Source organism: Rhodofomes roseus (genome assembly GCF_022264815.1).
Source record: "Rhodofomes roseus strain CIRM-BRFM 1785 chromosome Unknown C8Q71scaffold_12, whole genome shotgun sequence".
NCBI lineage: Eukaryota > Fungi > Basidiomycota > Agaricomycetes > Polyporales > Fomitopsidaceae > Rhodofomes > Rhodofomes roseus.
In genome coordinates, this window is record NW_025952968.1 from 305127 (window position 1) to 326763 (window position 21637).

Below are 21637 nucleotides of genomic sequence, written 5' to 3' on the forward strand. Positions count from 1 at the left end.
CAGTAGCGGGGTAATCCAAACGTCACGGCGCTGCTGACCAGCACCTCGTCAGTATTACAAGTGTCAGTACGGGATATCGTGATACAACGAAGAGAGGTATAGCGTCCGTTCGCGCGAAGCGATCGAAATCAGGTCATAATCGTGAGGTCTATGATCTACCTCAGCGACGACATCACCTATGTAAGACGAGCATATACTCACCAGTCTATTCAATAAATATAACCGTTGTCCGCAATCGATAGCTGTTGTAAACCGTATTGTCCTGGCCTACATCCTCTTCATCCCTGGGAGCCTGTTCCATACACCGACGAGGTCAACACGGCGCTGCGGAGGACTAGCCGTCGACTCGCCTTTGTCGCGGCTCTTCGAGAATATCTTTCTGAATCCAGAACTCGACGATTTCTCTTGTTCCTTCTCCTTCGCGCCGACAGCATCGATGATGACTATCGCCTTCGCCGCAGCAGACATGCTACCCTGCGCCTGGGGCTGCGGAGAGTGTTGGACGCGAGAGTCGGAACTGCTGCGTTTGTGGGGCGTAGGGCGCGAAGTGGGTGGTCCGAGCGTGGGCGACTTGGCCCGACGTGCTGGGGACACGCTCTGCGCCTGTCGACCCGTCGACGACGGCTTGTCCTTGCGACCTGCCCGTTCGATGTTGACCAGGACCCACCCGTCGGTGTCGCGTCGCGTTGGGCTTCTTCGTCGTCTCGCTGCCGTCGTCGCTCCGCTCTGTCCGGCACTCGTCACGGATTCGGGCGATCTCGACGTCTCCGGCGTCGCCGGCTCTGTTCCTGCTGGCTTGTTCATGCCTTTGCTGGTGAACTGGGCGCGTTCGTCGTGTTCTTGACTGGGTTGCTCCCTGATGGTAGGAGGCAGCATGCTAATAACGACGTCATGCGACCGACGCTCGTCCTTTGGGGCCCAGGCGCCTACAGGCATGGGGCCGCTAGCTGTTCTTTCCATTCTCGGACGACGCTGCTCGCGTGGGCGCTCCCTGAATTCTGGCGTGGCTTGCCGCTTGCCTTCGTCCTCCTCCTTGATCCATTCGAGCGTCGTACGCCCTGGCTCAGGGTCCCTACCAGTCCACTGGATCGGGATCTCGTAGGAGGTCCGTCCGGTGGTGATAGAGAGCGCGGAGTCGCGGAACACGGCAGAGGGCAGTAGTGGCGGTGTAGGCGTACGAGGCGTGTCTGGCGCAGCATCGTGAGGCAAACCGTCCTTGTCGCGCCTCACGCTGTCCTGGCTGCGGTCAGGAAACGACCCATTGGCGCTGAAGTAGTCTTGCCGTGAGGCCTGCGTCGGTGCGGGTGATTGCACTTGGGGGGTGAGATATGGAGGTGATGTACTGCCGGCAGGCTGCGCTGGAGGTGTAGTGGGGGGAACTGGGACTGGCGGATTGTCAACGGACGCGTTTCTCGAGTGCGACAGCAGAGGAACAGCGTCCTGAGGCGGTGGAGAACGTGGCGCATTGGGTTCCTGTAAGAAAGCGGGATACGGCAGGATCGGTGGCGTCGGCGATGAAGGCTTAATGTAGCCAGGAGCGTTCCATGGGTTGAGCTCGTCCCGATGTCCATTAATGTATCCATTCCCAGTTGCACCAGTCATGTAGAACACTTCAGGCGATCGCGAGAGACGTTCCCCGCCTTTGCCCCGACCAGAGCCAACTCCAGTCATGTCCACACTGCCCATGCTACTCGAGAACGGGTGTTGCTTGTTCTCGACGGGTGAATTGGTAGCGCTGTCGACGTCATCCATGAAGGCCAGCGGGATATTCACCTTGGGCGTTGCCTTCCGCAAAGTATTTCCCAGGGCCTTCGCCACTGCCGGATTCAAGGGCGAAGAGACGGCAGGTATCGTACTCAACCTGGATGTCGACGCACCGAGTGCGAGTTTCTCGTTCGACGTCTGGGCGGCGTACGGGCCGTTCTCTGCCTTCAACTCCATGCTGGAGCCAGCAGGGCTGGACTGGGCCGATTCCCCGGAGTGAGGACCGTCGGCGGGTCCCGTGAAGATCCATAGGTCTTGTTTGCGTGAACGATTCGTGAGGGTCATCGAAGTGAGAAGCGTGAAAGCATGGGTGTCGAGAGTCGATAATAAAGTTAGGATCTGATGCAATGAGTCCGCGGCGAAGTTGTCCTCTTGAAAGACTAGTGAGGCGGTATCGTAAGTTTACTGGCACCTGCGGAACTGCAGGAGGAAACACTCACATTTGTATCCTTTCAGCTTGAACTGGTACGTGGCATCGCCCAGCTTCTTCTCCGAAACCACACCCAGAGGCCAGGAGCCTCTGACAGCCTGAATGATGGCTGGTGTAGAAGCCAAAGGCGGGTCTACCACGCGTAGAATGCTTGGCGAGACAAAAGAAATGGCGAAGGGGATACGAGTGGGCTGAGGCAGCACGGCTGTGGATGAAGACGGAAGCGGTCCTGAAGTGGACGGGGCGGACAGGGCGACGGGTTTCGAGAACGCGATAGCTACGCGGTCATCTGGCTCCCGGCCATAGTCAATTGAAGACAGAAAGGAGTAACCGCACTGGAACACAGCGCCGAGGATGGCAACAATGAGCTTCTCGGACTCGACACTCTTTGGGCTTGCCCACGGCCTCCGGTCGAGCGCGAATTCGAAGAAGTGCTTGTGCGCATGCTCGCGGACGCTCACGATTAGATCCTGCTGATCAAAGAGACGGCGGAAAGCGGATATAACGGGTCCAGGAAAGCTGTAGAGCCGGACGAGGTTCGCGCCAGACAAAGCGAGGAGGGCGAAGGACGAAATGACTCGTTGGTCGCGTATGAATTCCTTGCGCGGCGTGAAATGGGTGACATTGGGAGGGCCATTAGCATTGGGGATGTTTGGAGCCGGCTGCTTGGAAAGCTGAGCGGGAGGAGAAGTCTGAGCCATGAGAGTGGTAACATGCAGCAAAGCTGCGTGCCATAGCTTCGCTCTATCGTCGTGTTTGCTGTGGAACCCGTCCGCCACTGTGCCCTCGCGTCAGGGCGCACCGCGGCCGCATGCCCCGCCACGTGCACCTGCCTTTTTCGATCCAGTCATTCAACGTCTCTTGCCAAAGCACTCACTGACAGTCAGTTGAACGTCGACGACGTCACAGCAGCGGCGGATGTCTCGTCACTCATGCAGTCAATCACAATAGCCGGCATCAAGACGATCGAATGCTCGATACTAGATCGAAGCATCGCTGGTGTCGGCACTGCCTCATGCCAGTGAATGCTGCAGCCATCCATGGCCCGGTCTCCTGGACTCCAGTCTTCCACGCGAAAACCCTGTCGAGAGGAGGAACAGTGCGTGGCCACTATCAGAAAAGAGTTTGGCTGCCGAGCGTGTCCCTGTACCAGCTGAAATGGTCAACACAGCAAAGGCGTGGTGAGGCAATTGGGGAGGATCCCGACTCTTGAGTCCTACTGAGTGTATATAAACACCACCAAGCACTCTTGACAGCACGACTGGCACACAGTCTATTTTCGCACGACTGCGCTTAGAGTAATACACTTGAGTGCATCGACGTGGGTCACCTATTTTCAGCTCTGGACGCGAGGCTGACCTGGACATTAGCGTCCCGTATTCTTCTGTCAGTGGTATTTTCGGTTTGTGGGAAGGCTTGGAATCCGTCCCCAATTGCACGGGCTCATTTAAAAAATGATTGGCACACATCCTGTGATATGCTGAAGGTATACTACCGTATAGCACTCAAGCTCAGCACGAGCACACTGACTGTCAGGCTGGCACCCTCGGAGCGATCGTTGAAACAAAGTTGATCGATGATCAATGAAGACGGTTCCGCCGCCCGGCCCCGATATCCCGGCGCCGGGCGGTGGCAAAGGCGGGGCCGGCGGGCCGGCGGTCTCCCGGCCCGCCTTCGGTGTCGATGTCGCTCAGGAGTTACTTCGCTCGCTCGGCCGTACTTATAGCACGGATTCGACGATGTCGATGGGTTCATCCGCCGCACGTTGCACCACCACACCTTGCGTAGAAAGCCCAACACGATGTCGACCGAAATGAAGAAGCTCAATGTGTTGATGTGTAAGTAACGATGCACTGTCCAGTGCCGAGTAGGCTCACGAACACTTTCATTTCCGCATAGGTGGGACTGTGCGTACATCCTCGTGCTGGACTGGAACATTCCATTGAGGCCCTTTTGTACTGACCAGGGAGAGTATACCACTGGATGGACCGGTTCGGGTGCTTCGAAGTCAGACAAAAAGGTAAGCCACAATTTTTGAACTGCGCTCATCACTACTCACCGTTCGATCCACATAGATCGGGGTAAGAACGAATACTCGTGGACGTCACAACCTCGCTGAGTCTGATGTTAGGTCGTTGGACTGACTCTGTTTGACCTCCGGAGACTGGGCAAGGTCGACAAGCTAGGCATGGTCGGGGTGAACGGATCTAAATTCCCAGCTATCCGGAGTCACTTGCAGGAGAACATCGCAAGTGTCTACAAGGACATGGATACTACGTAAGCCTTTGTATCTTCTTGCTGAAGCGTTTCTCATTTCAAAGCAGCTTCGATGCCTTCCCAGAAGAGAACAAGGTTGACCCAGGGGCCTGTGAGTTGTTTTCTCGATGGATGGTGGAAAGTAAATTGAGACAGTCGTGTCTAGATATAACTGCGATCGACAAGATGTCTCCGGGTGATGCCGTTATAATTTTCACACCAGACAGTGAGTAGGATTCTTCTACCAATGTTTCGCCGCTCATATACGTTGTCCAGGCACGCACTATCCTATTGCCCGCTATGCTATTGAGCACGGTCTCCATGTGCTGGTTACGAAGCCTGCGGTGCAATTACTTCCTCACCACATTGAGTTGGTGGAACTTGCCAAGAAGCACAACGTTGTCTGCTTTGTCGAGCATCACAAGAGGTATGTACTTCACAAACTCAGACAGCGCATGATCTCAACGGCCATCCGGTAATTCGCTAGGTTCGACCCCGTTTACAGTGATGCCAGGGCGCGTGCAGCCGCTCTCGGTGAATTCAACTTCTTCAGCGCATGGATGAGTCAGCCGAAGAGCCAGTTGGAGACATTCCGCGCATGGGCAGGAAAGGACTCTGACATCAGGTCAGTTCAGCAGCGGCGCGTGTCGTTGCGTCAGTACTCATGATTGCGACATAGCTATTACCTCTCTTCTCATCATATCGATATCCACTGCTGGATCATGCAAGGGAAGGCCGTCCCGACTCGCGTCGTGGCAAGTGCGGCGACTGGCATTGCTACCGGCGAGCCGTACAACTGCGTACCTCAGACGGAGGACACGATCACCCTGCTGGTGGACTGGCAGTCCCTCAGCAGCTCAAAGCACAAGGGTACGGCGGTCTACACTGCGTCGTGGACAGCGCCGCTCAAGTCCGGAGTGCACTCCGCTCAGCACTGGTACTACATGGCGGAGAAGGTTAGCATCTGTTGACCAATCGGCTTTTGTGCGGATATTGAACGGGCGTACAGGGTGAGATCAACGTTGATCAAGCGCACCGTGGCTACGACATTGTCCAGGATGAGAGTGGGAAGGCTTGGTACAACCCCTTCTAGTGCGCAGTGCCTTCCTCCGTCCACCTTCAGTGGCTAACGTTGTCACATCAGCATGAAATATTCGCCGTCCGAGAGCGGCCACTTCGACGGCCAGCGCGGTTACGGCTACGTGTCCATCGAGAAGTTTATTGACGCTGCCCGCAGCGTCAACGCAGAGCAGGTGCAGCCGGCCGACTTCGACGCCCATGGCCTGCCGACGATCTCGAACACTGTGCTGACCACTGCGATCTTGCACGCCGGCCGTATCAGTCTGGATGAGAAGAGGCCCGTAAATATCAAGCACGCTGACGGTCAGTGGTCGCTAGAGTAGGCGTCCCACCACGGCCATACCGGGACAACTGTCACGGCGGCGTAGCGCCTTGATGAGCATTGAAATATTGAAGGAGAAGCGATCAGTTGTATGTACTCATGAAGATGGTAGAATGTTCACATGCAATGTATTACTTATACTTATTGACCGTGCATGCGCCTCGGACTGTAAGCCATTGACACCACTCCTAGACAAGAATCCTTACGTGCAAGCCGTCCGAAGAAATGTTCCCAGGTCAGCGCGTCGGCAACATACGGCGAACGAGACATATGTATTTCACCGCGAAGGGTTCCATCGTTCGCACCACCCTGCATCATTCATTCATAAAGGCGTTTGTACCTCACGGGTGAGAGTGAATCGCGACAGCATCGGCCAACCCCAAAGACACTCAGACAGAGACAGAGCGCTCGAGCTCCGAGGGTGGCCAGCCTCATCGAGATTGCACCGTTCCTGTTCAGTAGTACTCAGTACTTACCGGTCGCGCCGGGTAGGGCCCGCTCCCGGGCCCTGGTCCCATGTCCGCAAGCAGTGCCAGGCTGCAGGCAGCGCCGCAATATCTTGATATCTCCCGCACACGAATTGTCGGGACCTGACCTAGAGTGCGTTTCTGTTACAGTATCTCCGTAGGTCACAAAGTCACCCGGGGCTGTGTCTCCGCCCATATGCACTCTTAGCTCACCCTAGTAACGTGGAAGCCTTCTCTGACATGCGAAGGTTCCCGGATCGTTGTGCGCCGTGCATCACTGCATAGCACACGAAGCAAGCGGACGTGAGCCTAAGCCATACCGAGCGCGGGGCTCCCGCCGATCTATCCGGATTGCGCGAGGTTTCTCACCGCCTTGTGAGCCGTCTCAGGCGAGAATGAGGTCTGATAATAATCGGATTGATTGGAATGCTACTGCGTAATGTAGGACAGGACGGATGCGCGGATAATGAGTAGCCCTTCAGGCTCGTGCGGTGATGAGACGACAGTTGTACGGAGGCTTGGGGAGATGATGCAACATTGACGATACGCTAGGGAAGGAGGAAGGGAGGAAGAATGTAATAGTCGTTCGACACGGGGGAGAAGGGGAAGGGAATGCTGACTGACCGCAAATAAATTCGGGGAGGAAACGGGGAAATGACTTTGTACAATAATGCTGAAGAATAAAGTAGAACGAAAGGGGAGTTAAAAGGATAGGGAGCCTGTCGAGCTCATCGCGTAAGGCGATCGGATGGGGCGCAGTAGAGTGAGGAGTGCATAGTGTAACAACCGACAATGAGTGTGTTGACGGAGAGTTCGTTGGACGAGCAGACAAGAGCGCCCGGAACCCGTACAAGCCGACGAGGTCGACACGACGCGGAGGGACTCCGGCGGAGGCAAAGGAAAGGAAGTTGTCCTTGAGATATTCGTACACCGACAATTGCGTACACGTCGCGCAACGTAGAGTGTTGCCCCTCCAGGACGACCTCGTCCCGACTTGTACAGGCGTCTGCTTCGACGTGATGTGATGCTGAGACGATGAGAGGAAGAGATTGCAAAGAAAGGGGATGCATGCATGATGTTGAGAGATTGCGGGAGACGAGACTGCGCTTGATATGCCGATAATCGACGTGTATGGTAGTGTTGGTACATTTTGCGTTCTTGCTGATCGACGGAAAGCTTTTACAACCTTATACACCAGGCTCGCACTGAGGCCAGGTTCGACAACGAGGAGTACAGTTGGCAGGTCATGAGACAGCCGCCGTACGGGGTGATGTCATGTTCAGATTGTGGAGAGCGGTGCGGCCGAACTTGAGGTAGTCCTGTGGCAGGAACTGCTCGGGTGTAGGCTCCACGTACTGCTTGTTTAGTACCGGTTCGAACGTCGGCGACGGCATATTCTCCTTGTCGTCAGACATCATCGCATCCGACAACATCGAGCTCGAGAAGACATCGCTCGAGAACATCGGGCTCGTCGGGGTCACCGGCATGTCGTCTGACGTATCCGAAGCCGTTGTCGAGACGCTCATCGGCGTCGAGGTCTTGGGCGTATAAGCGCGAATTGGCGTCATCGGGAGCGTCGCAAGGGGCGGGCGGTGGAACCGCTTGCCTTCAAGGTAATACTGCACGACCGTTGTCGACGCCTTTGAGAAGAAAGCGTACGAGTACTTTTTGATCAGTGTCTTCGACACCTCGTTGACGTGCTGCGACAATCGCTGATCCAGGAGATCGACGACCTGTAGACATTCCTCCGTCTCCTCGAAGAAGCGGCGCGGTTTCCCGCAGAGATACCGAGCAAGTGTGAGAGAGCCGAAGGCAATGGTCGAAGGCGAACACTCGCAGAACTCCCGATAGAAGAGTGTAATCTCCATGAGGAACCGCGCGACGTGTTGGACTTTCATGTCTTCGAAGCACGGACCACAGCACATGAGCCTGAGCCAAGCCTCGGCCGTGGGGTGACCGAGTGACCAGTGGATTGTCGACAGAACGTGGTGCTCCATCTGGATGAAGGCGGACTCGTCGTAGGTGTCCTGGCAGACGTGGGCCAGATCCGTAACCGACGGTACACGCTCCTTTGCGTCCTCGAATTTGGCCGCGATCCATAGCGCCGCGCAGCCAACCAACTGGTAGTGCTTAACATACACGATGCGCCTCGAGACGTAGCGGTCGATGATATTGAGGGTGAGGTATAGGGTTTCCGGACGTAGGCGGAACGTGAAGTGGATTTCGACGAGGAAATCGACCAGGCAGGGCCGCATGTGCCACTTGATCTCCGGTTGCTGGTCCATTGATTGCATGGACGCAGCCGTGCAGCTCTATCAGGAAGTGGCATCGTTCAGCACACGACGCCACTCGCGTGCGTGAGGGTTACTGACCTCTTGTTCATGCATATACCGACGAATCTCTTCGCGGTACTCTTCCTCCAAGTAGATGCCATCCCTTCGCATCATTACAAGCTGGATGGGCTTCTGGCTTCGCGCCAGGAGCTCGGCCCTGACAGCGCGCGGGGTCTTCCGAACCATGCCCAGAGGTATGTATACGGGGGACGATTGCTTGCGAGACTTTGAAACGCCATGGGGGGAGGGACGCTTCTTGAGGTAGGCGGAATGCCGGGAAGCCCGGGAGGACGAGGGGAGGACTTCCTTCATATCGACCGGTGGTGAGGTTGTAACCGATGAAGACGAGGGTAGATTGGCGCAGCTGCTGGGCATTGTGGAGGCACGGTCAGCTTCCGAGTCGCTATGCACAGACGAGCCAGACATGACTGAATAGCGAGAGGGACAAAGGCGGGCGCAACCTCCTGCTGCACTAGTGGCCGCCAGCAGGTGGAAGCAGAGAGGCGTCGTTCAACGGAGACGAGCACATACACGCGGAGACCGACCCCGGCGGTGGCCGCGTCCGGTTGGCCCCCGCCGCCGGTGGATGGCGGGAGCTGGCGGGGACGGCCACCTCTCGCGCTCCAGTCACGTCGCGCAGGGTGACGGTGCGTCCGATCGTTATGCAACCGATTCTGGCCGCGGTGTGATCGACGCGACCTACGCCGCGACACACGTCGAGGCGTGGACCAGACATGCCCCAGGCGCGGCAGGGAGGCAAAATGTGAAGAGACGACTCACTTGTGGTGGGAGCGTGATCATGCGACAGCTACGACGGTGCGTGGAGAAGACAGGACGGAATGAAAGGACACGAGAAAGCTAGAGAGAGGAAACGGTCGTCAGCGTCGAGGTTCGTGAGTATGGTAGGAGGTCGTGAGTCGCTGGGGCTGGCGAGAACGACGAGGGAAAGAGAGAGAAGGCGTGGACAAATGAGCTATGAGGGAACCGGGCGGCCGGGACGGTTGCACGGGGACAAATGCCACATAACAATCCAAAATGCAAACGGAAACTAGTCGGAAATTGAAATGTACAAGGTCGCGATGTGACGGCAGCGGCTGCGTGTTCCACATAATCAAATGCCTATATCGGCGTGATCGCCCGCGCCCATCTGATGCATCATGCTGTCTTATACGCGGGCCCTCTCACCTGCGGGGGCTCGAATGGAGCAGCGAACGGAGGGGCGAGAGTGGATGGGTGGACAGGAAGAAACAGGCAGCGCGCCGGCGACGGCAATGCACATACGGGCGACCGGCCAGGAAAAGGGAACAATAGGCAGGCCCACGCGAGCGAACGAGCGAACGCTGGCGGCAAGTCCGGGCGAGCCGGAGGCACGCGGCGTCTGCGGACAAGGATAAGATCCAGATTGGGCCGCTGCCCCGGGCCCCCGCCATATGCAATTGCAGACTTCCCACGCCCCACGTTTCTCGACGCCGCCCTGCGAGTGACGTACACCATCCGCCCGCTCACCTCGTGCGCAGTGCAGTACCTGCTCCGCACCGTCAGCACGTCGTCCTATGGCCATCGCAAGTGTGCTGCTCACCGCACGCTCGCTGCTCAGCCCTGCAAAATGTCTGCCCGTCCGTCAGCACACCAGCCCGGCCAATCGATATCCGCGCAGCAATGTCTGCACCCTTCACACCGCCGCCACCGCCTTCACATCGACATCGCAGCATCGTCGAACCAGAGCCCGCGCTCTTCACAGCTCATCCAGCCTTCACATCGTCGCCGACCCCGACCCGCTCCTCGCATGGCGCACACCTTCCAGCCTTCCATCGACAACGGGTGAACTCACATTCAGAATGTTTGCGAGTTAGCTTTCTTTATTCTTGCGACGGCCGACGGACCAACGAAAAGACTGGAATTATGGCGAACCTTGATATTATTGGCAGGTGGGTGATGTGGACCAAGAGAGGGACTGAGTCGGACAAATGAGAGACTACGGACGGGTGTGCCGGATCTAGGTGTATGGGTCGGGCGGAGAGACGCGAGCGAGACGAGTCGACGGAGGGGGAGGCGGCTGCTTCGAGGAGCAAAGGCGGTCCCACGCTGACCGCTTCTTCGCTCGACTCTACCACGAGCAGGCCACTGAGGCTGTCGGTGGTGGTGTCACTGTCAGTGAGGAGGAGGGGCTACGATGCACTGTCCGCTCACGGTGAAGACAGTCTTGAAGCTCTCGAGCGAGCTGAGACGTGGTCGGGTATGGATGGCAAAGTGCTAACACACCGCTGCGGCGTGTATCAGGCTGTTTCGCTCTCGTTTACGGATATCTCAGAGCGGACGCAGTGCCTATTGGCCCGTGTATGGGTTCTTGCTCGTGCACCTCAACACGTTGTCTGCCTGCAGGCATTGCCGGACTGATCGCCTGTGCCACTATAGGTGATTTAGGTAAGCTTCCCGCCTGCTGTCGCGCAAGCTCCTCCACGCATCACCGTCTTCCTGGGGCGTCCGGCGCCCAGAGCCCGTCCGCGAGCGACTGTCGGCGCGAGTGCGCTTCCACTCGCAGCGAAGCCATTGCCTACAAATTCGTCCTTCTGTAGAACACCGCAGACCGCCCTGCCACCAGGAACATCTCTCGGCGGGCGCTGCACGATCCTCTAGTGGCCGCAGGCAGTGCGCGCACACGCCAATCGCAGCTCGCGTTGCGAATGCGAGCGATGGGAGAATCTCCCGAGGAGCGCCTTGATGAGCAGAGATGCGGCATCGAGGCCAGGCCCACCTTCACATTGGAATGCCCGAGCAGCGAAGCCTCCCATCATTCACTCTTATCTACCCTCATCATAACGCTCGCACCCACCTGACTGGGCAACCAGTACGATTATACAGGGCCGCCTGACGTACGCCTGACGTCCACAAATTACCCTCTTGACAGACTCATCCCGGCCGACATGAGCCCCCGACGCGCCACGGTACCGACGACTGTACTCTGTGCGGCGGCGATAGACCTTCCTACTCCGCGGGGCGGTCAATTGTGCGCCTAGCATGATGCGGGGAACGCCTCGGACGTTACGGCGCGCAATGGTCAACTCAGTGTTGGATAGCCGCCACTCGTCGCGCTCGGTGAGGACAGAGGACCGCAATCGCACAGCATGGCAGGTGGGAGCATCGTACCATGATGCGTCGTCGCCCAGGAACACCGAGCACGCTGCACAAGCAGGACTAAGTTGATCTACTCATGTATGCAGCGTTGGTACTTAGAAACACAATAAGGCGGATAAGAGCGCACATTATCCGCCATCAAGGGCCCCTCTCGTATGATGACTTCATTATAGATAAAGCGTAGCCAATCGACGACCTACAGCTGTCGAAGGAAGTAAAGCTTGGTAACGAAGACGGATGCTCCGCGTTGTTCTTGACTTCGAGCTCGTAAAGCGTCCGACAGCCGTGTAACTTCAGCAGCGCTCTGTTCGACGGCGGCGCAGCTCTCCGCCGCCTTGCTCTTTCCTGGTCACCCAGTCTTCTTCAGGTCTAGTAGTGAGGTCAGCTGAGTCGATGGGTACAGCAATCGGCTTGCGCACACTAGTAGGAGATCCACAAGTCTTGGCGTCCGTGGCGGCGCATCGACGTTCTCACAGGCACTCCCTCAAAGCATGGCAGCCGCAGAAGATACGGAGAGACACATGGACTTGTCTCTCGCGAAGGCCGCGCGAACAGTGTCCGGGAGTAGTTCGAGCCAATAGCTTGTCTTTGAGCTTTCCGGAGGCGCAAGAATGCCGAAGAGGTGAGCCCAGGCGTCTGTCCGAATGGGGCAGTCACTGGGATACTTGGATTTCTGCATCCGCACTGTCGGGTCCCAGTTGCCCCCAAAGTGAAACCAGCCCAGATGCAGATCAGATCGATCGGCGGCCCCGATGGTATTGCCATGCCTCAAATCTAGATCTCACACACTTACCGTGTCGCCCGCATGTCGCCCTGCTTGCACTCACCAGCCTGAGCTTCCCTACCTACCGACAGCGACCCCTACAGATGAATTGGACTTGTCCACGGCCATGCTCTTGACGACTGCGCATAAGTTATGCGAGAACAGATGAGGATGAGGCTTCGCTTGCCGACGCGTTGGCAGCTCCAAGGCACGGCGTACTAGTACCTTGACCCAGCAACCACTGCAGTCCGCCGCGCTATGATGCACACACAAGCCGATGACGCACCTCGCCGTACAGCAGACCACCCATCGGCGGCCCAACGAAGAAAACGGTATATATCGGCTCGACAGTCGTCTGAAGTCCATCATGAATACGTGACTATACGTACGATATTGGTACCAATTGCGAACGAACGTTAGCGGCATTCCTGGGCCGCTGACCAGGGACATCCCACATCTCAAAAAGAGAGAAGCGTTGAGAGCGATGACGCACGACGGTAGAAGGCGTGGGCGTCGGCTCCTGTAAGCACGGCATTATATCTTCGCTTGCGTCAAATGACTAGCCACGACGCTACCCCGCCGGGAACGAATATCACTCGCCCGACACGACCTACAAAGAAAACAAAATGGCGTCGTCTATTCCCGGTGACCACCCATCAAGAGGGCCATCAGGTCCTGCGTGCCCTGAGCACTTCCGCCAGGCAGCCCCTGTTGCTGTGAGAGGTGGGGCGGGAGCATATGGGGCAAGTGTGATGGCTGCTGCTGTTGCTGTTGCTGTTGACGCATTGCCATATGCGACGGAAGCTGCCCCGAGGGCCCGTGCTGAGGGCCGAATCCTGGACCGTGCCCTCGAAGACCGGCACCGGCACCAAGGTTGCCGCTCATGCCTCCGCCCATGCCCAGTAGCTGAGCCTGGTTAGCTGCCCTCAGCTCGAGGCTGTTCTGCAATCCCATGTTGGCCATAGAGTTAAGACCGAGGGGGTTCTGCAGCACAGGGCCGCGAGGCTGGGGAGCTCCGCCGTACCCGCCCATGCCACCAGCACCGATGCCGCCGCTAAGGTTGTTGAAACCGCCCTGTTGGAGGGACGACCCGCCATGCATGCCGCCTTGAAGGCCACCACCCATAACGCCCATGGGGCCACCCAGAAATTGCGAAGGGTCATGTGGCGGTCTGCCGCCTAGGTTCGCAAGACCAGGAGGTAGGCGCTGCCCGGGTCCTCCGAGCACATTTTGGTTGGATATTGGAGAGGGGTTTCCGCGGAACTGTTGCTGCTGAATAGGCATCCCGCCATTCCGCATCATGCCCGGCTGCTGAGAGTACATCCCAGGTACGGACCCAGAGTACATCTGGTCGAGGCTACGCTGCTGCTGCAAGCGGGCGTTGAAGTGTAGAGGGTCGTCCAGCTGTTCGTTGAAGAGCACACCGCTGGGCTCCCGACTCCGGGACCGTGGAGGCGCAGGCCGAAGCCCTGGGACCATACCATCGGGGACGAATCTATCATCTATCCGGCTGTCGTACAGCGAGTCGAGATGGTTATTTGGCGCGAAGTGCTGCTGTTGGTGGATCTGTTGCTGCATGAGGTCGGTCGGATTGTGTCCAAACGAGCTACCTCCAGACGGAATGCGTCCTGACGACGGGATCTGGGGTGAAGCACGGTGGTTCTGACAGGTAACACTCAGCATCAGCATTATGTGATAAAGCCATTTGCGACATACCTGCGCTGAGTTCTGCAGCATAGCGAAGATATCTTCCATGGTCCTGGCATCACCGTTGCCGTTCATCCCTCCGTTCAGACCCATGCCGCCCTGGCGAGGGTCAAGAATCTGGGCGTTGGAGGGGAAGCCCGCCATTCCGGACATCTTCCTGTTCGGCATAGGTGGCGCTTCCCTGGGTTTGGTTTCGAAGAACTTCGCGAAGCGGCTGCCCTTGCCAGTGGCGTAGTTCGGGCCGCCGGGTATCCCGTTCGCCTCAAGAGAACCACCGGGACCCAAGTCACCATAAGAAGGACCAATATCGTTAGCGAGACCAAGGCCTGCTCGATCGACTGCGGACCCGCGGCGTAGGTCAGCCATCTGGCCAAGCATCGGACCCTCATGGAGCTCGTCGAACTGACCGGATGCTTGAGATAGGCTGCTGTGCGGTGAGAAGCTCCGCTGCAGCCGTCCGCCATCGCCATGATTGTGCCGGCCATTGTGAAGGTGATGATGTTCGGCCCCGAAACCTGGGACAGCCTCGGGTAGCATAGAGGGGTGAGAGGTGAGAGGTACGGCAGATCCTTTCTGCGGCAAACCCGGGATACCTGGTGGAGGCATTTGGGCAGCAGGCGACTCGAGACCCGACAGGCTCTTCGAGGGTATAGGCTCAGGAAGAAATCCCGGAGGGGCACGGGAGCCAAATGCGAGGAGGCGGGAACCAGTCGGGGGATTGAAGGAGGAAGTAGACAAATTCGACGATGAGGCGTCGACGGACGATGCAGCGGACAGGGAAGACGGGGCAGCAACACCCGGTGGAGGAGGTAGAGTTGGAGTTGCACGAGACGCCAGGACCCTCGATCTTTCAGGCGGTAGATCGAGCGATGGTGATTTGGTCGAGACGGAAGATGAGACAACTTCGCCAGAAGCAGAAGGGATGAGCACGGAGAGTAGTGATTGCGAACCATCAGGAGCAACCGTAGACTTTGCAAACGACAGCCCGTCTGCGTGAGCACGGTTGATGATAGCCTGTGTCTCATCGACTACGCTTTGAGAAGGCGCATTGATGCTTGCCGCCGCTAAAGCCGACGTTGTAAGTCAGTTAGGCATGCATCTCAGTACAGTGGTGAACACACCAAACGATGACATGCTCTCCGAAGTGGTCTGCGGGACGGCATTCTCCTTCGAGTGTTGCTCGTTCTCCTTTTTGTCCGCCTCTCGCTTCATCATGAGCTTGAACATCTGTATCTCGTCGAGCTGCCCTTCCGGCTGAGTGGGCGTTGCAGATGTTGTGGCCGACTTGACGTCTTCAGACGACTTCGCTGCGGCCTCACTCTCCTTCTCCTGACGCTCCTTCTCCTTCATGCCCTTCTTCCAGGCCTGAATCCCGTCTAGCTCCCCATCCGCACCCCGTCCGCCAAGGATACCCCCTCCAGGGGTAGTAGGCACGTACGTCTCCATCCACGCAGGCTCAGCCTCTTTCTCGCGTTCTCGCCTGTCCTCTCTATCCTTACCGTCTTCTGCAGCGCCCACGCGCCGGTCACGCGCAGCGCCTCGTCTCGGTCGAGCATCTTCCGAAGGTCGTTCCCTGTCCCGCTCTTCATGCCTGTCCCAGCGGTCTCGCTCACGTCGGGCTGCCACACGCTCGTCTCGTCTGCCATCGTCCCTCCAGCGCCTTGGATCGTCATCGGTCTCTCTCTCGGAATCTCTGGGACGGTAACGGTCGCCACGTGGGTAATGGTCGTCGCGGTCTCGATCGCTGCGGTTGTAGAAGTCGTCCCATTCGCGACGATGATCGTCTCGTTCTCGGCGAGTATACTCGTCCTTGTCTTTGCGAGTATCATCGCGGTCGTCGCCACGTCTGTCGCGAGGCCTATCACGGTCTCGCTCGTCGCGGTCGCGCCTCGTGGAGGGTTCACGTCTGGAGCGGGATGAATCACGAGCCTTTGACCTCGGTCTGTCACGGTCTCGTCGAGATGCGTCCGAGCCTGTCGAACATGCGAATGAGTGAGGCACTGATGTTAGCTAGTGAGATGAACTCACGATCATCCCTTCCCGACCGTTGCGTATCTGATCCTACGTCTTTGTCAAACTCTTTCCTCAGCAGATGGTTAGAGGTCCACTTACCTCTCCGCCAGTCATCACTGCTTTCGCCAATTTTGCGCTTTGCTGGTTCTCGGCCTTCGGCGCGTCGAGCAGTCAAGCTGGAGGCTTGAGCCTGACCTGCACGACCTGATGTAGCCGTTGCCAAGTGGGGAGCGGAATCACGTTCTTTGCCGCGCAAACCCGACGCTGAAGACGACAATGCGAGGCGCTCTCGATCATACTTGTCCGAGAGCTGCACAGGGCGGTCGACAATGATCCACAATGGCTGAGCAAGCGCACTCACGTTTCGCAGTCTTTCTTGGCCCTCTCTGTCCCTGAGATCACGCTCGCGTTCTCGCTCTGTGTCCTTATCCTTGTCGCGATCATTCGTACGCAGTGATTGGTGTCTGAAGTTACCCATTTGAGATGGCTGAGTAAGTCCTGAGCGGAATGACGGCCGAGAGTCTAGCCACATGCAAATGTCATCAGAGCTCAAGGGCCTTGACAATTGAGTTCGTCACATACCGCTGTCCTCGACCTCTCGCCGGAAGCTATAGTACAGCCTAGTCAACGTCAATTTGGTCACACTCATCACAGCATATTCACCGTCGTTCTCTTCCGTTAGTGAGGGTGCTGGCAGTTTCACTGTCTTTCTTGGCATTGGCTTGTTGTTCATTGAAATCTCTGAGAGTTGCATTAGTGGAGAGCGCCCTTCCCAAAGCAGACTTACACGCACCCAAACCAGTCCTTCAGAGATGGCATGCCGTCGGGCGGTTTGACTAGAGGAGACTCGCGGAGATGCATGGCCTGTGACCGCGTGTAGACTCTGAGCGGTCTTCGGGAAATGCGCTCGCTTTTGCTCGTCGATGTGTCGTCGGAGACCACGTCTTGCACGGAGACCTGGGCCACGCCTTCGGCGAGATCTTTGACTGCAGCATCTGATGCAGGGGTATTGAGTGTTTCGTCGTTTATGGGAGTGTCTGCGGTGGGAGAGGCCATGGTGGATGGAGTGCAGAGGAGGAGGTGGCGGCAGTCAAGGCACGCGCAGATCCGGCGCTTGGGCTCGTCGCGGCCAGCAGACGCGGGACTCGAATTGAAACTTCGTCGGCAGCGCGAACTGGACGCCCTCTGCCCACTGCAGCCACTGCTCGCCCTCTCCAGCGAGCCCGCGTGGCCGTCTCGCCTGCGATGCGCAACCCGACTCTCAGGCATTTCATTCTGCAGCAGAGAGCCCTGACCCTTTACCGCCAAGCAGTGCGCGCCACCCGATGTATGTCCTTTGCCTCTGTGAACAAGCAGCTTGATATAAGCGTTCTAGATATACCGGATCCTGATGCTCGCAAAGAAACCATTGCATGGGTGCGGGCGGAATTCGAACGGAATCGACGCGTCGACGATGTGGTTCGTCTCGCTGCACCTACTCTCCTCGAGACCACTGTTAGCTCACCGTACTCGTAGCACTTGATAGAAGAAAAGCTCGCTTCCGGACGGCGGGAGCTCAAGCAGATACTGCCTTTCCTCCCGCCACCCGTTCTTCGGAAGTGATAATGCTACGCGTCAGGATATTGAACTGCAAGTATTCCACTGCGTGGCCGTGTTGAGTGAGTAGTTGTCTTTCAGTCAGTCAGTTTGTCGTCGTCGCTGGAGACGTGACGAACGTTTCGTTGAGGATTACCTCGAAGTCCCTCCTGCTTTCTAATGTCAGTGTAATCGAATGTTGATGCGACTCCCCACTACGTCAATCGCGAGGTCTGATCGCCTTAACACGGTTCACTCATTACTGTGACTAATATCCTCAACGATCGCTCCGGCTGCAACCCTGGTTCATGACAGAGGAATCCACAGGCTCTTCTGCCATGACCAGGTACAAGAATCCATTATCATCACCCGTGAGATGACTCAGCCAGAACAGCACGCGGCGTATATGCGAAGAAGGTTGAAGGCGAGCTAGGTTAGGAAACCCATCGGTATACTTCGCGTTCCTGGAAACCGTGTCGCTCGACAGGGGTCTTGAATCATATTTGGCGGACGCGGGGTGGGCTGCCGTTGAACTCTAACTGCTCCTATGTATATCTCAACAGGGGTGCCAATCAGGAAAGCGTCATTTGCGTCTAACCTGTCTAATTAAGACAATTAGGGAGTTAGACGATTTAGACACATCATCTCAATTAAGTAGATTCATTTCTAGTGTTAGACAGCATTTAGATGCCTATGCTGTTAGGGATGCGAGGCCGCTACTAGACGTCCAGACGGATTATGCCACGAAGAGTTACTAGATTCGAGCATTGCTACATACTACATGATGGTACTCCTAGACTGGTACTATGATCATGTTCCGTAGCAGCACTGATTTGTCGAAGCGGAATTATCCAAAGTAATTAAACGGACTCGTGCTATGGCATGCGCAACGCGACGAATATAGAGTAGCCTAGAACTGTGTGATGAAAGGATGGAGTCGAACGGATATGTTGCACCGTCACTGCTTCAGTTAACACAGCGTCAGCGTTCTCGCGAGCGTAGAAAGGTCAACGTTGACATTGTACTCACCTGATGTCTCCTGGCTTTGACAACAGATGATTTGTCTCGTGGTTCAGCCTCTGAATGACCAAGGTAGAAGCTTCAGTCGCTGGCATCGTCGTCATCGCGCTGCGAGAGGGACTACAAATACATGCCGTCAATACGGAAGCCATAATACATAGAATAGTAGTACACTTACATCGCTCTCAACGGCCGGCGGTTGCTGTGGTGCGAGATAACGAAGATCATGAGCGAATTTGAACATAGCCTTGCAATGCTAGCATACATTTTGCTCGTCATCGGACGCCGTGGGGTCAGTCTGAGGGTGGTGATCCGCTGTGTCCGAGCCCGACTCGGAATCGGAGTACATGGCATCCGAGTCGTCAACATCGGCTTCATCTAGATCGTGGGCATTTCGCTGGCCGCTGGCAGAACGCTCGCGAATCAACGCGCACGAACGCTCGAGGATAGCGTCCCATGCGCTAGCGTCCAAACGCTTGATGGAGCGCACGTAGAACATGGCGCGAGCGCCTGCGTTCTTCTCTGAGAAGCTGGGCATGGCCGGTTCCGACGTACGGCGGCTATGCTTCTTGCGATGCTTCACTGGGAATTCACCACGAACTCCGAGCGTCCATGCTCGTTCAGCCTAGGTTATGTGTGAGCCGTGGTCTCATAGAGGTGGAAATATTAAGGAGCTGACCGCGGCACATGCGAGCAACAACGCGCCGCATGGATTGCCGTGCGATGGGATCTTACTGATGATCCAGAGGTGCTCGGCCAGCGTCTCCATGACGATTGCATGCTGAAAACGTTGGTAGTGTTTCTGATAACCGTCCGGGCCATTGGAATTGGTGTTAGAACTAATACTTGGCCGCTTGGACTCGCATACTAGGATCACGTACCTCGATGACCAACTTATCCCCGCGCTTGACGGTCTTGACATGCCCATACAAGTAAGGATCACTGTCCCCGATATGGAAGGCTGCACACGCAGTGCGTTCATCCGTTCCGAAGAGCTGATTATCTTCCCAGTACTTCTTGACCGCATTGATTGCAGCCTCGCCCAGGTCCGATCGCCAATTGTACACGCGCTGCATGGTCTGCGGGGAGGCCCCCGGTGCGTCAGTTCTTTCAATACGTTGCATGATCATGTAAACGCACTAAAACATAGACCGGGGTTTTCGGTTGCATGACATAACCGAGCGGATGGTTCGGGAATAGCTCCTCCCAAAGACGTTGCATCTCAGCTGCAGGATTGATACGTTGGAGATCCCATGGATTGTCGAGACGTCCTAGAAGCTCGAGGAGTCTCGGCATGAATACTGCATTGTATTTTGACCGTGTGCCGTCAGGGAGGGCTTCGTTTGTGGCACGGACAGCGGGTCCATGGCCAGTACTGTCTGACCCGTCATCATCAGACTCTCCAACGGCGCCCTGGACCGGTGTCGGCGTTGAGGTTACGGCAACCATACCCTGCACGCAGCACAGCATGCAATCAAGGAAACAAGGGATCAGCTGCCATATGTCTGCGATTGCCAAACGAGATGTCCGTACCTGCGCAGTGCGTCGGGACACAACTGGAGCAGCAGTTTTTGTCTTCGGCGCAGATGCAGGCTGAGACGTCTTCGACTTGGAGGGAGTAGGCGCTGGTACACTCGGATTAAGCGTTGACTTACCCTTCCCATGCGTATTCCTCGGTGTCTTCGGTGATTGTTGGGTCCGAGTCGGAGGCGTCTTCCATGATGCAAGCAATCCGAAAGGAAGAGCGGGCTGTGAGCCACTGCCAGAGGCCTTGGCCTTCTTACTTGGCTGTGCCGTGGCGGGGCTTCTGTGGCGCCGTAGTACATTGACGACAATGTCAGAGTCTATCTGACGTTCAATACAGTTCAAGTTGACTCACCCGTCAACAATGATCTCGTTTCCGGCCTTTCGCTTGCCGGTCACTTGCGTTGCCATCATGGCTGTAGCCCACTCTGGCAACGCGGGGCTCACACTGCGTGTATCACTGGCAGCTGCCAGTGCTGGGTCTTCGCGGCTGCTGACAGCTTCAATATCACCACGCCGCATGCTCGTCTCCTTCTTCCGAGACTTCTTCGGCGCGGCATGCTCTGTCGACGGCATCTTCAGTACTACCTGCGGTCGACGGGACTTGGAAGCTGGAGTAGTAGCATGGGGGGCTTCCGAGAGGATTGCTGCGTGGCGGTCATTTGAGAACGAGTCGCCGGTGTACAATTGAAGGTTACATCATCACAAGCACGTACCTGCGATGTCGGGGAGCCTCTCACTGTACGACTGCATGGCTGGAGCAATATCAATAGAGGGTCAGACGCAGTCAGGGTCAGGGAACTTGGTGAGACCGTACCGTCGTACTCGATAGCTTCATCATCGCTACTCACCCCATCCGCCTCGCCAGGCTCTAGTATGTCAAGGTGTGACAGGCCACGAGCTTCAGCACTCGCTGAGGCAGAGCTTGTACTTGGTACCTGGCGCCTGAGCTTTGGAGGGAGAACACTTGGTGGCCCGCTCTGCTCGAAATCATCGCGTTGCCGCAGACGCGACTGAACATCAGCAAGGCTGCGAATCTTACCCGTGCGCACAAGCTCCGCTGCCTTCTTCTTCTCGCTGTCGAGTTTACGGGCAGCTTCAAGCTCTTTTTTGGTGCGACGTATGACCGAATTCTCCTTGACGACATCGCCAGGATGTTGATTTTTGTTTTTTGCGCGTGTACCCGGCCGGCCGGGGTTTGGCATCTTGTGCAGATGCTGGATAAGGAGGGTAATTCGATGAGCAAGG

The 21637-nt window shown here is 56.8% G+C and overlaps 7 protein-coding genes across 7 annotated transcripts; 3 read left to right on the forward strand and 4 right to left on the reverse strand.

Moving 5' to 3' along the window:
* Positions 1-267: 267 nt before the first annotated feature.
* On the reverse strand, positions 268-2895 carry C8Q71DRAFT_709378 (uncharacterized protein; the record flags this gene model as incomplete). The annotated part of the gene is made up of 2 exons (XM_047920677.1): positions 268-2144; positions 2205-2895. The coding sequence occupies 2 exons, from the start codon at positions 2893-2895 to the stop codon at positions 268-270; spliced, it is 2568 nt and encodes an 855-aa protein (XP_047778012.1).
* A 907-nt stretch (positions 2896-3802) lies between these two features.
* C8Q71DRAFT_762874 (NAD-P-binding protein) lies at positions 3803-6064 on the forward strand. Its single transcript, XM_047923955.1, has 12 exons — positions 3803-4032; positions 4094-4101; positions 4161-4214; positions 4270-4275; positions 4326-4471; positions 4519-4562; positions 4617-4676; positions 4727-4877; positions 4938-5075; positions 5130-5406; positions 5460-5542; positions 5595-6064. The coding sequence occupies exons 1-12, from the start codon at positions 3996-3998 to the stop codon at positions 5851-5853; spliced, it is 1263 nt and encodes a 420-aa protein (XP_047778013.1). The 5' UTR covers positions 3803-3995; the 3' UTR covers positions 5854-6064.
* A 1499-nt stretch (positions 6065-7563) lies between these two features.
* On the reverse strand, positions 7564-8964 carry C8Q71DRAFT_709033 (cyclin; the record flags this gene model as incomplete). Its single annotated transcript, XM_047920663.1, has 2 exons — positions 7564-8631; positions 8692-8964. The coding sequence occupies 2 exons, from the start codon at positions 8962-8964 to the stop codon at positions 7564-7566; spliced, it is 1341 nt and encodes a 446-aa protein (XP_047778014.1).
* A 722-nt stretch (positions 8965-9686) lies between these two features.
* Positions 9687-10692, forward strand: C8Q71DRAFT_89218 (uncharacterized protein). The gene is made up of 2 exons (XM_047928689.1): positions 9687-10580; positions 10653-10692. Exon 1 carries the CDS (start codon positions 9803-9805, stop codon positions 10475-10477), a length of 675 nt encoding a protein of 224 aa, XP_047778015.1. The 5' UTR covers positions 9687-9802; the 3' UTR covers positions 10478-10580; positions 10653-10692.
* A 2151-nt stretch (positions 10693-12843) lies between these two features.
* C8Q71DRAFT_762895 (uncharacterized protein) lies at positions 12844-17371 on the reverse strand. The gene is made up of 9 exons (XM_047923956.1): positions 17064-17371; positions 16934-17011; positions 16853-16878; positions 16632-16792; positions 16370-16580; positions 16286-16318; positions 15379-16230; positions 14267-15321; positions 12844-14212 (listed from the first exon to the last, which is right to left on the reverse strand). Exons 1-9 carry the CDS (start codon positions 17324-17326, stop codon positions 13187-13189), a joined length of 3705 nt encoding a protein of 1234 aa, XP_047778016.1. The 5' UTR covers positions 17327-17371; the 3' UTR covers positions 12844-13186.
* A 43-nt stretch (positions 17372-17414) lies between these two features.
* C8Q71DRAFT_762897 (uncharacterized protein) lies at positions 17415-18064 on the forward strand. The gene is made up of 3 exons (XM_047923957.1): positions 17415-17597; positions 17646-17728; positions 17786-18064. The coding sequence occupies exons 1-3, from the start codon at positions 17516-17518 to the stop codon at positions 17870-17872; spliced, it is 252 nt and encodes an 83-aa protein (XP_047778017.1). The 5' UTR covers positions 17415-17515; the 3' UTR covers positions 17873-18064.
* An 882-nt stretch (positions 18065-18946) lies between these two features.
* On the reverse strand, positions 18947-21594 carry C8Q71DRAFT_858500 (uncharacterized protein; the record flags this gene model as incomplete). The annotated part of the gene is made up of 11 exons (XM_047927527.1): positions 18947-18985; positions 19044-19067; positions 19131-19490; positions 19545-19667; positions 19747-19944; positions 20006-20317; positions 20399-20490; positions 20521-20672; positions 20745-21036; positions 21106-21144; positions 21207-21594. 11 exons carry the CDS (start codon positions 21592-21594, stop codon positions 18947-18949), a joined length of 2019 nt encoding a protein of 672 aa, XP_047778018.1.
* Positions 21595-21637: the final 43 nt, after the last annotated feature.

Coding starts and splice junctions, on each gene's coding strand:
- C8Q71DRAFT_762874 (XM_047923955.1), top strand. CDS start 3,996: ATGTCGACCGAAATGAAGAAGCTCAATGTGTTGATGT. Junction 4,878..4,937: donor TTTGTCGAGCATCACAAGAG/GTATGTACTTCA, acceptor GTAATTCGCTAG/GTTCGACCCCGTTTACAGTG. Junction 5,076..5,129: donor GGAAAGGACTCTGACATCAG/GTCAGTTCAGCA, acceptor ATTGCGACATAG/CTATTACCTCTCTTCTCATC.
- C8Q71DRAFT_89218 (XM_047928689.1), top strand. CDS start 9,803: ATGCATCATGCTGTCTTATACGCGGGCCCTCTCACCTGCGGGGGCTCG.
- C8Q71DRAFT_762895 (XM_047923956.1), bottom strand. CDS start 17,326: ATGGCCTCTCCCACCGCAGACACTCCCATAAACGACGAAACACTCAAT. Junction 16,231..16,285: donor ACGGTCGGGAAGGGATGATC/GTGAGTTCATCT, acceptor CATGTTCGACAG/GCTCGGACGCATCTCGACGA. Junction 15,322..15,378: donor GGAGAGCATGTCATCGTTTG/GTGTGTTCACCA, acceptor CGTCGGCTTTAG/CGGCGGCAAGCATCAATGCG.
- C8Q71DRAFT_762897 (XM_047923957.1), top strand. CDS start 17,516: ATGCGCAACCCGACTCTCAGGCATTTCATTCTGCAGCAGAGAGCCCTG. Junction 17,598..17,645: donor AGCAGTGCGCGCCACCCGAT/GTATGTCCTTTG, acceptor TAAGCGTTCTAG/ATATACCGGATCCTGATGCT. Junction 17,729..17,785: donor ATCGACGCGTCGACGATGTG/GTTCGTCTCGCT, acceptor CCGTACTCGTAG/CACTTGATAGAAGAAAAGCT.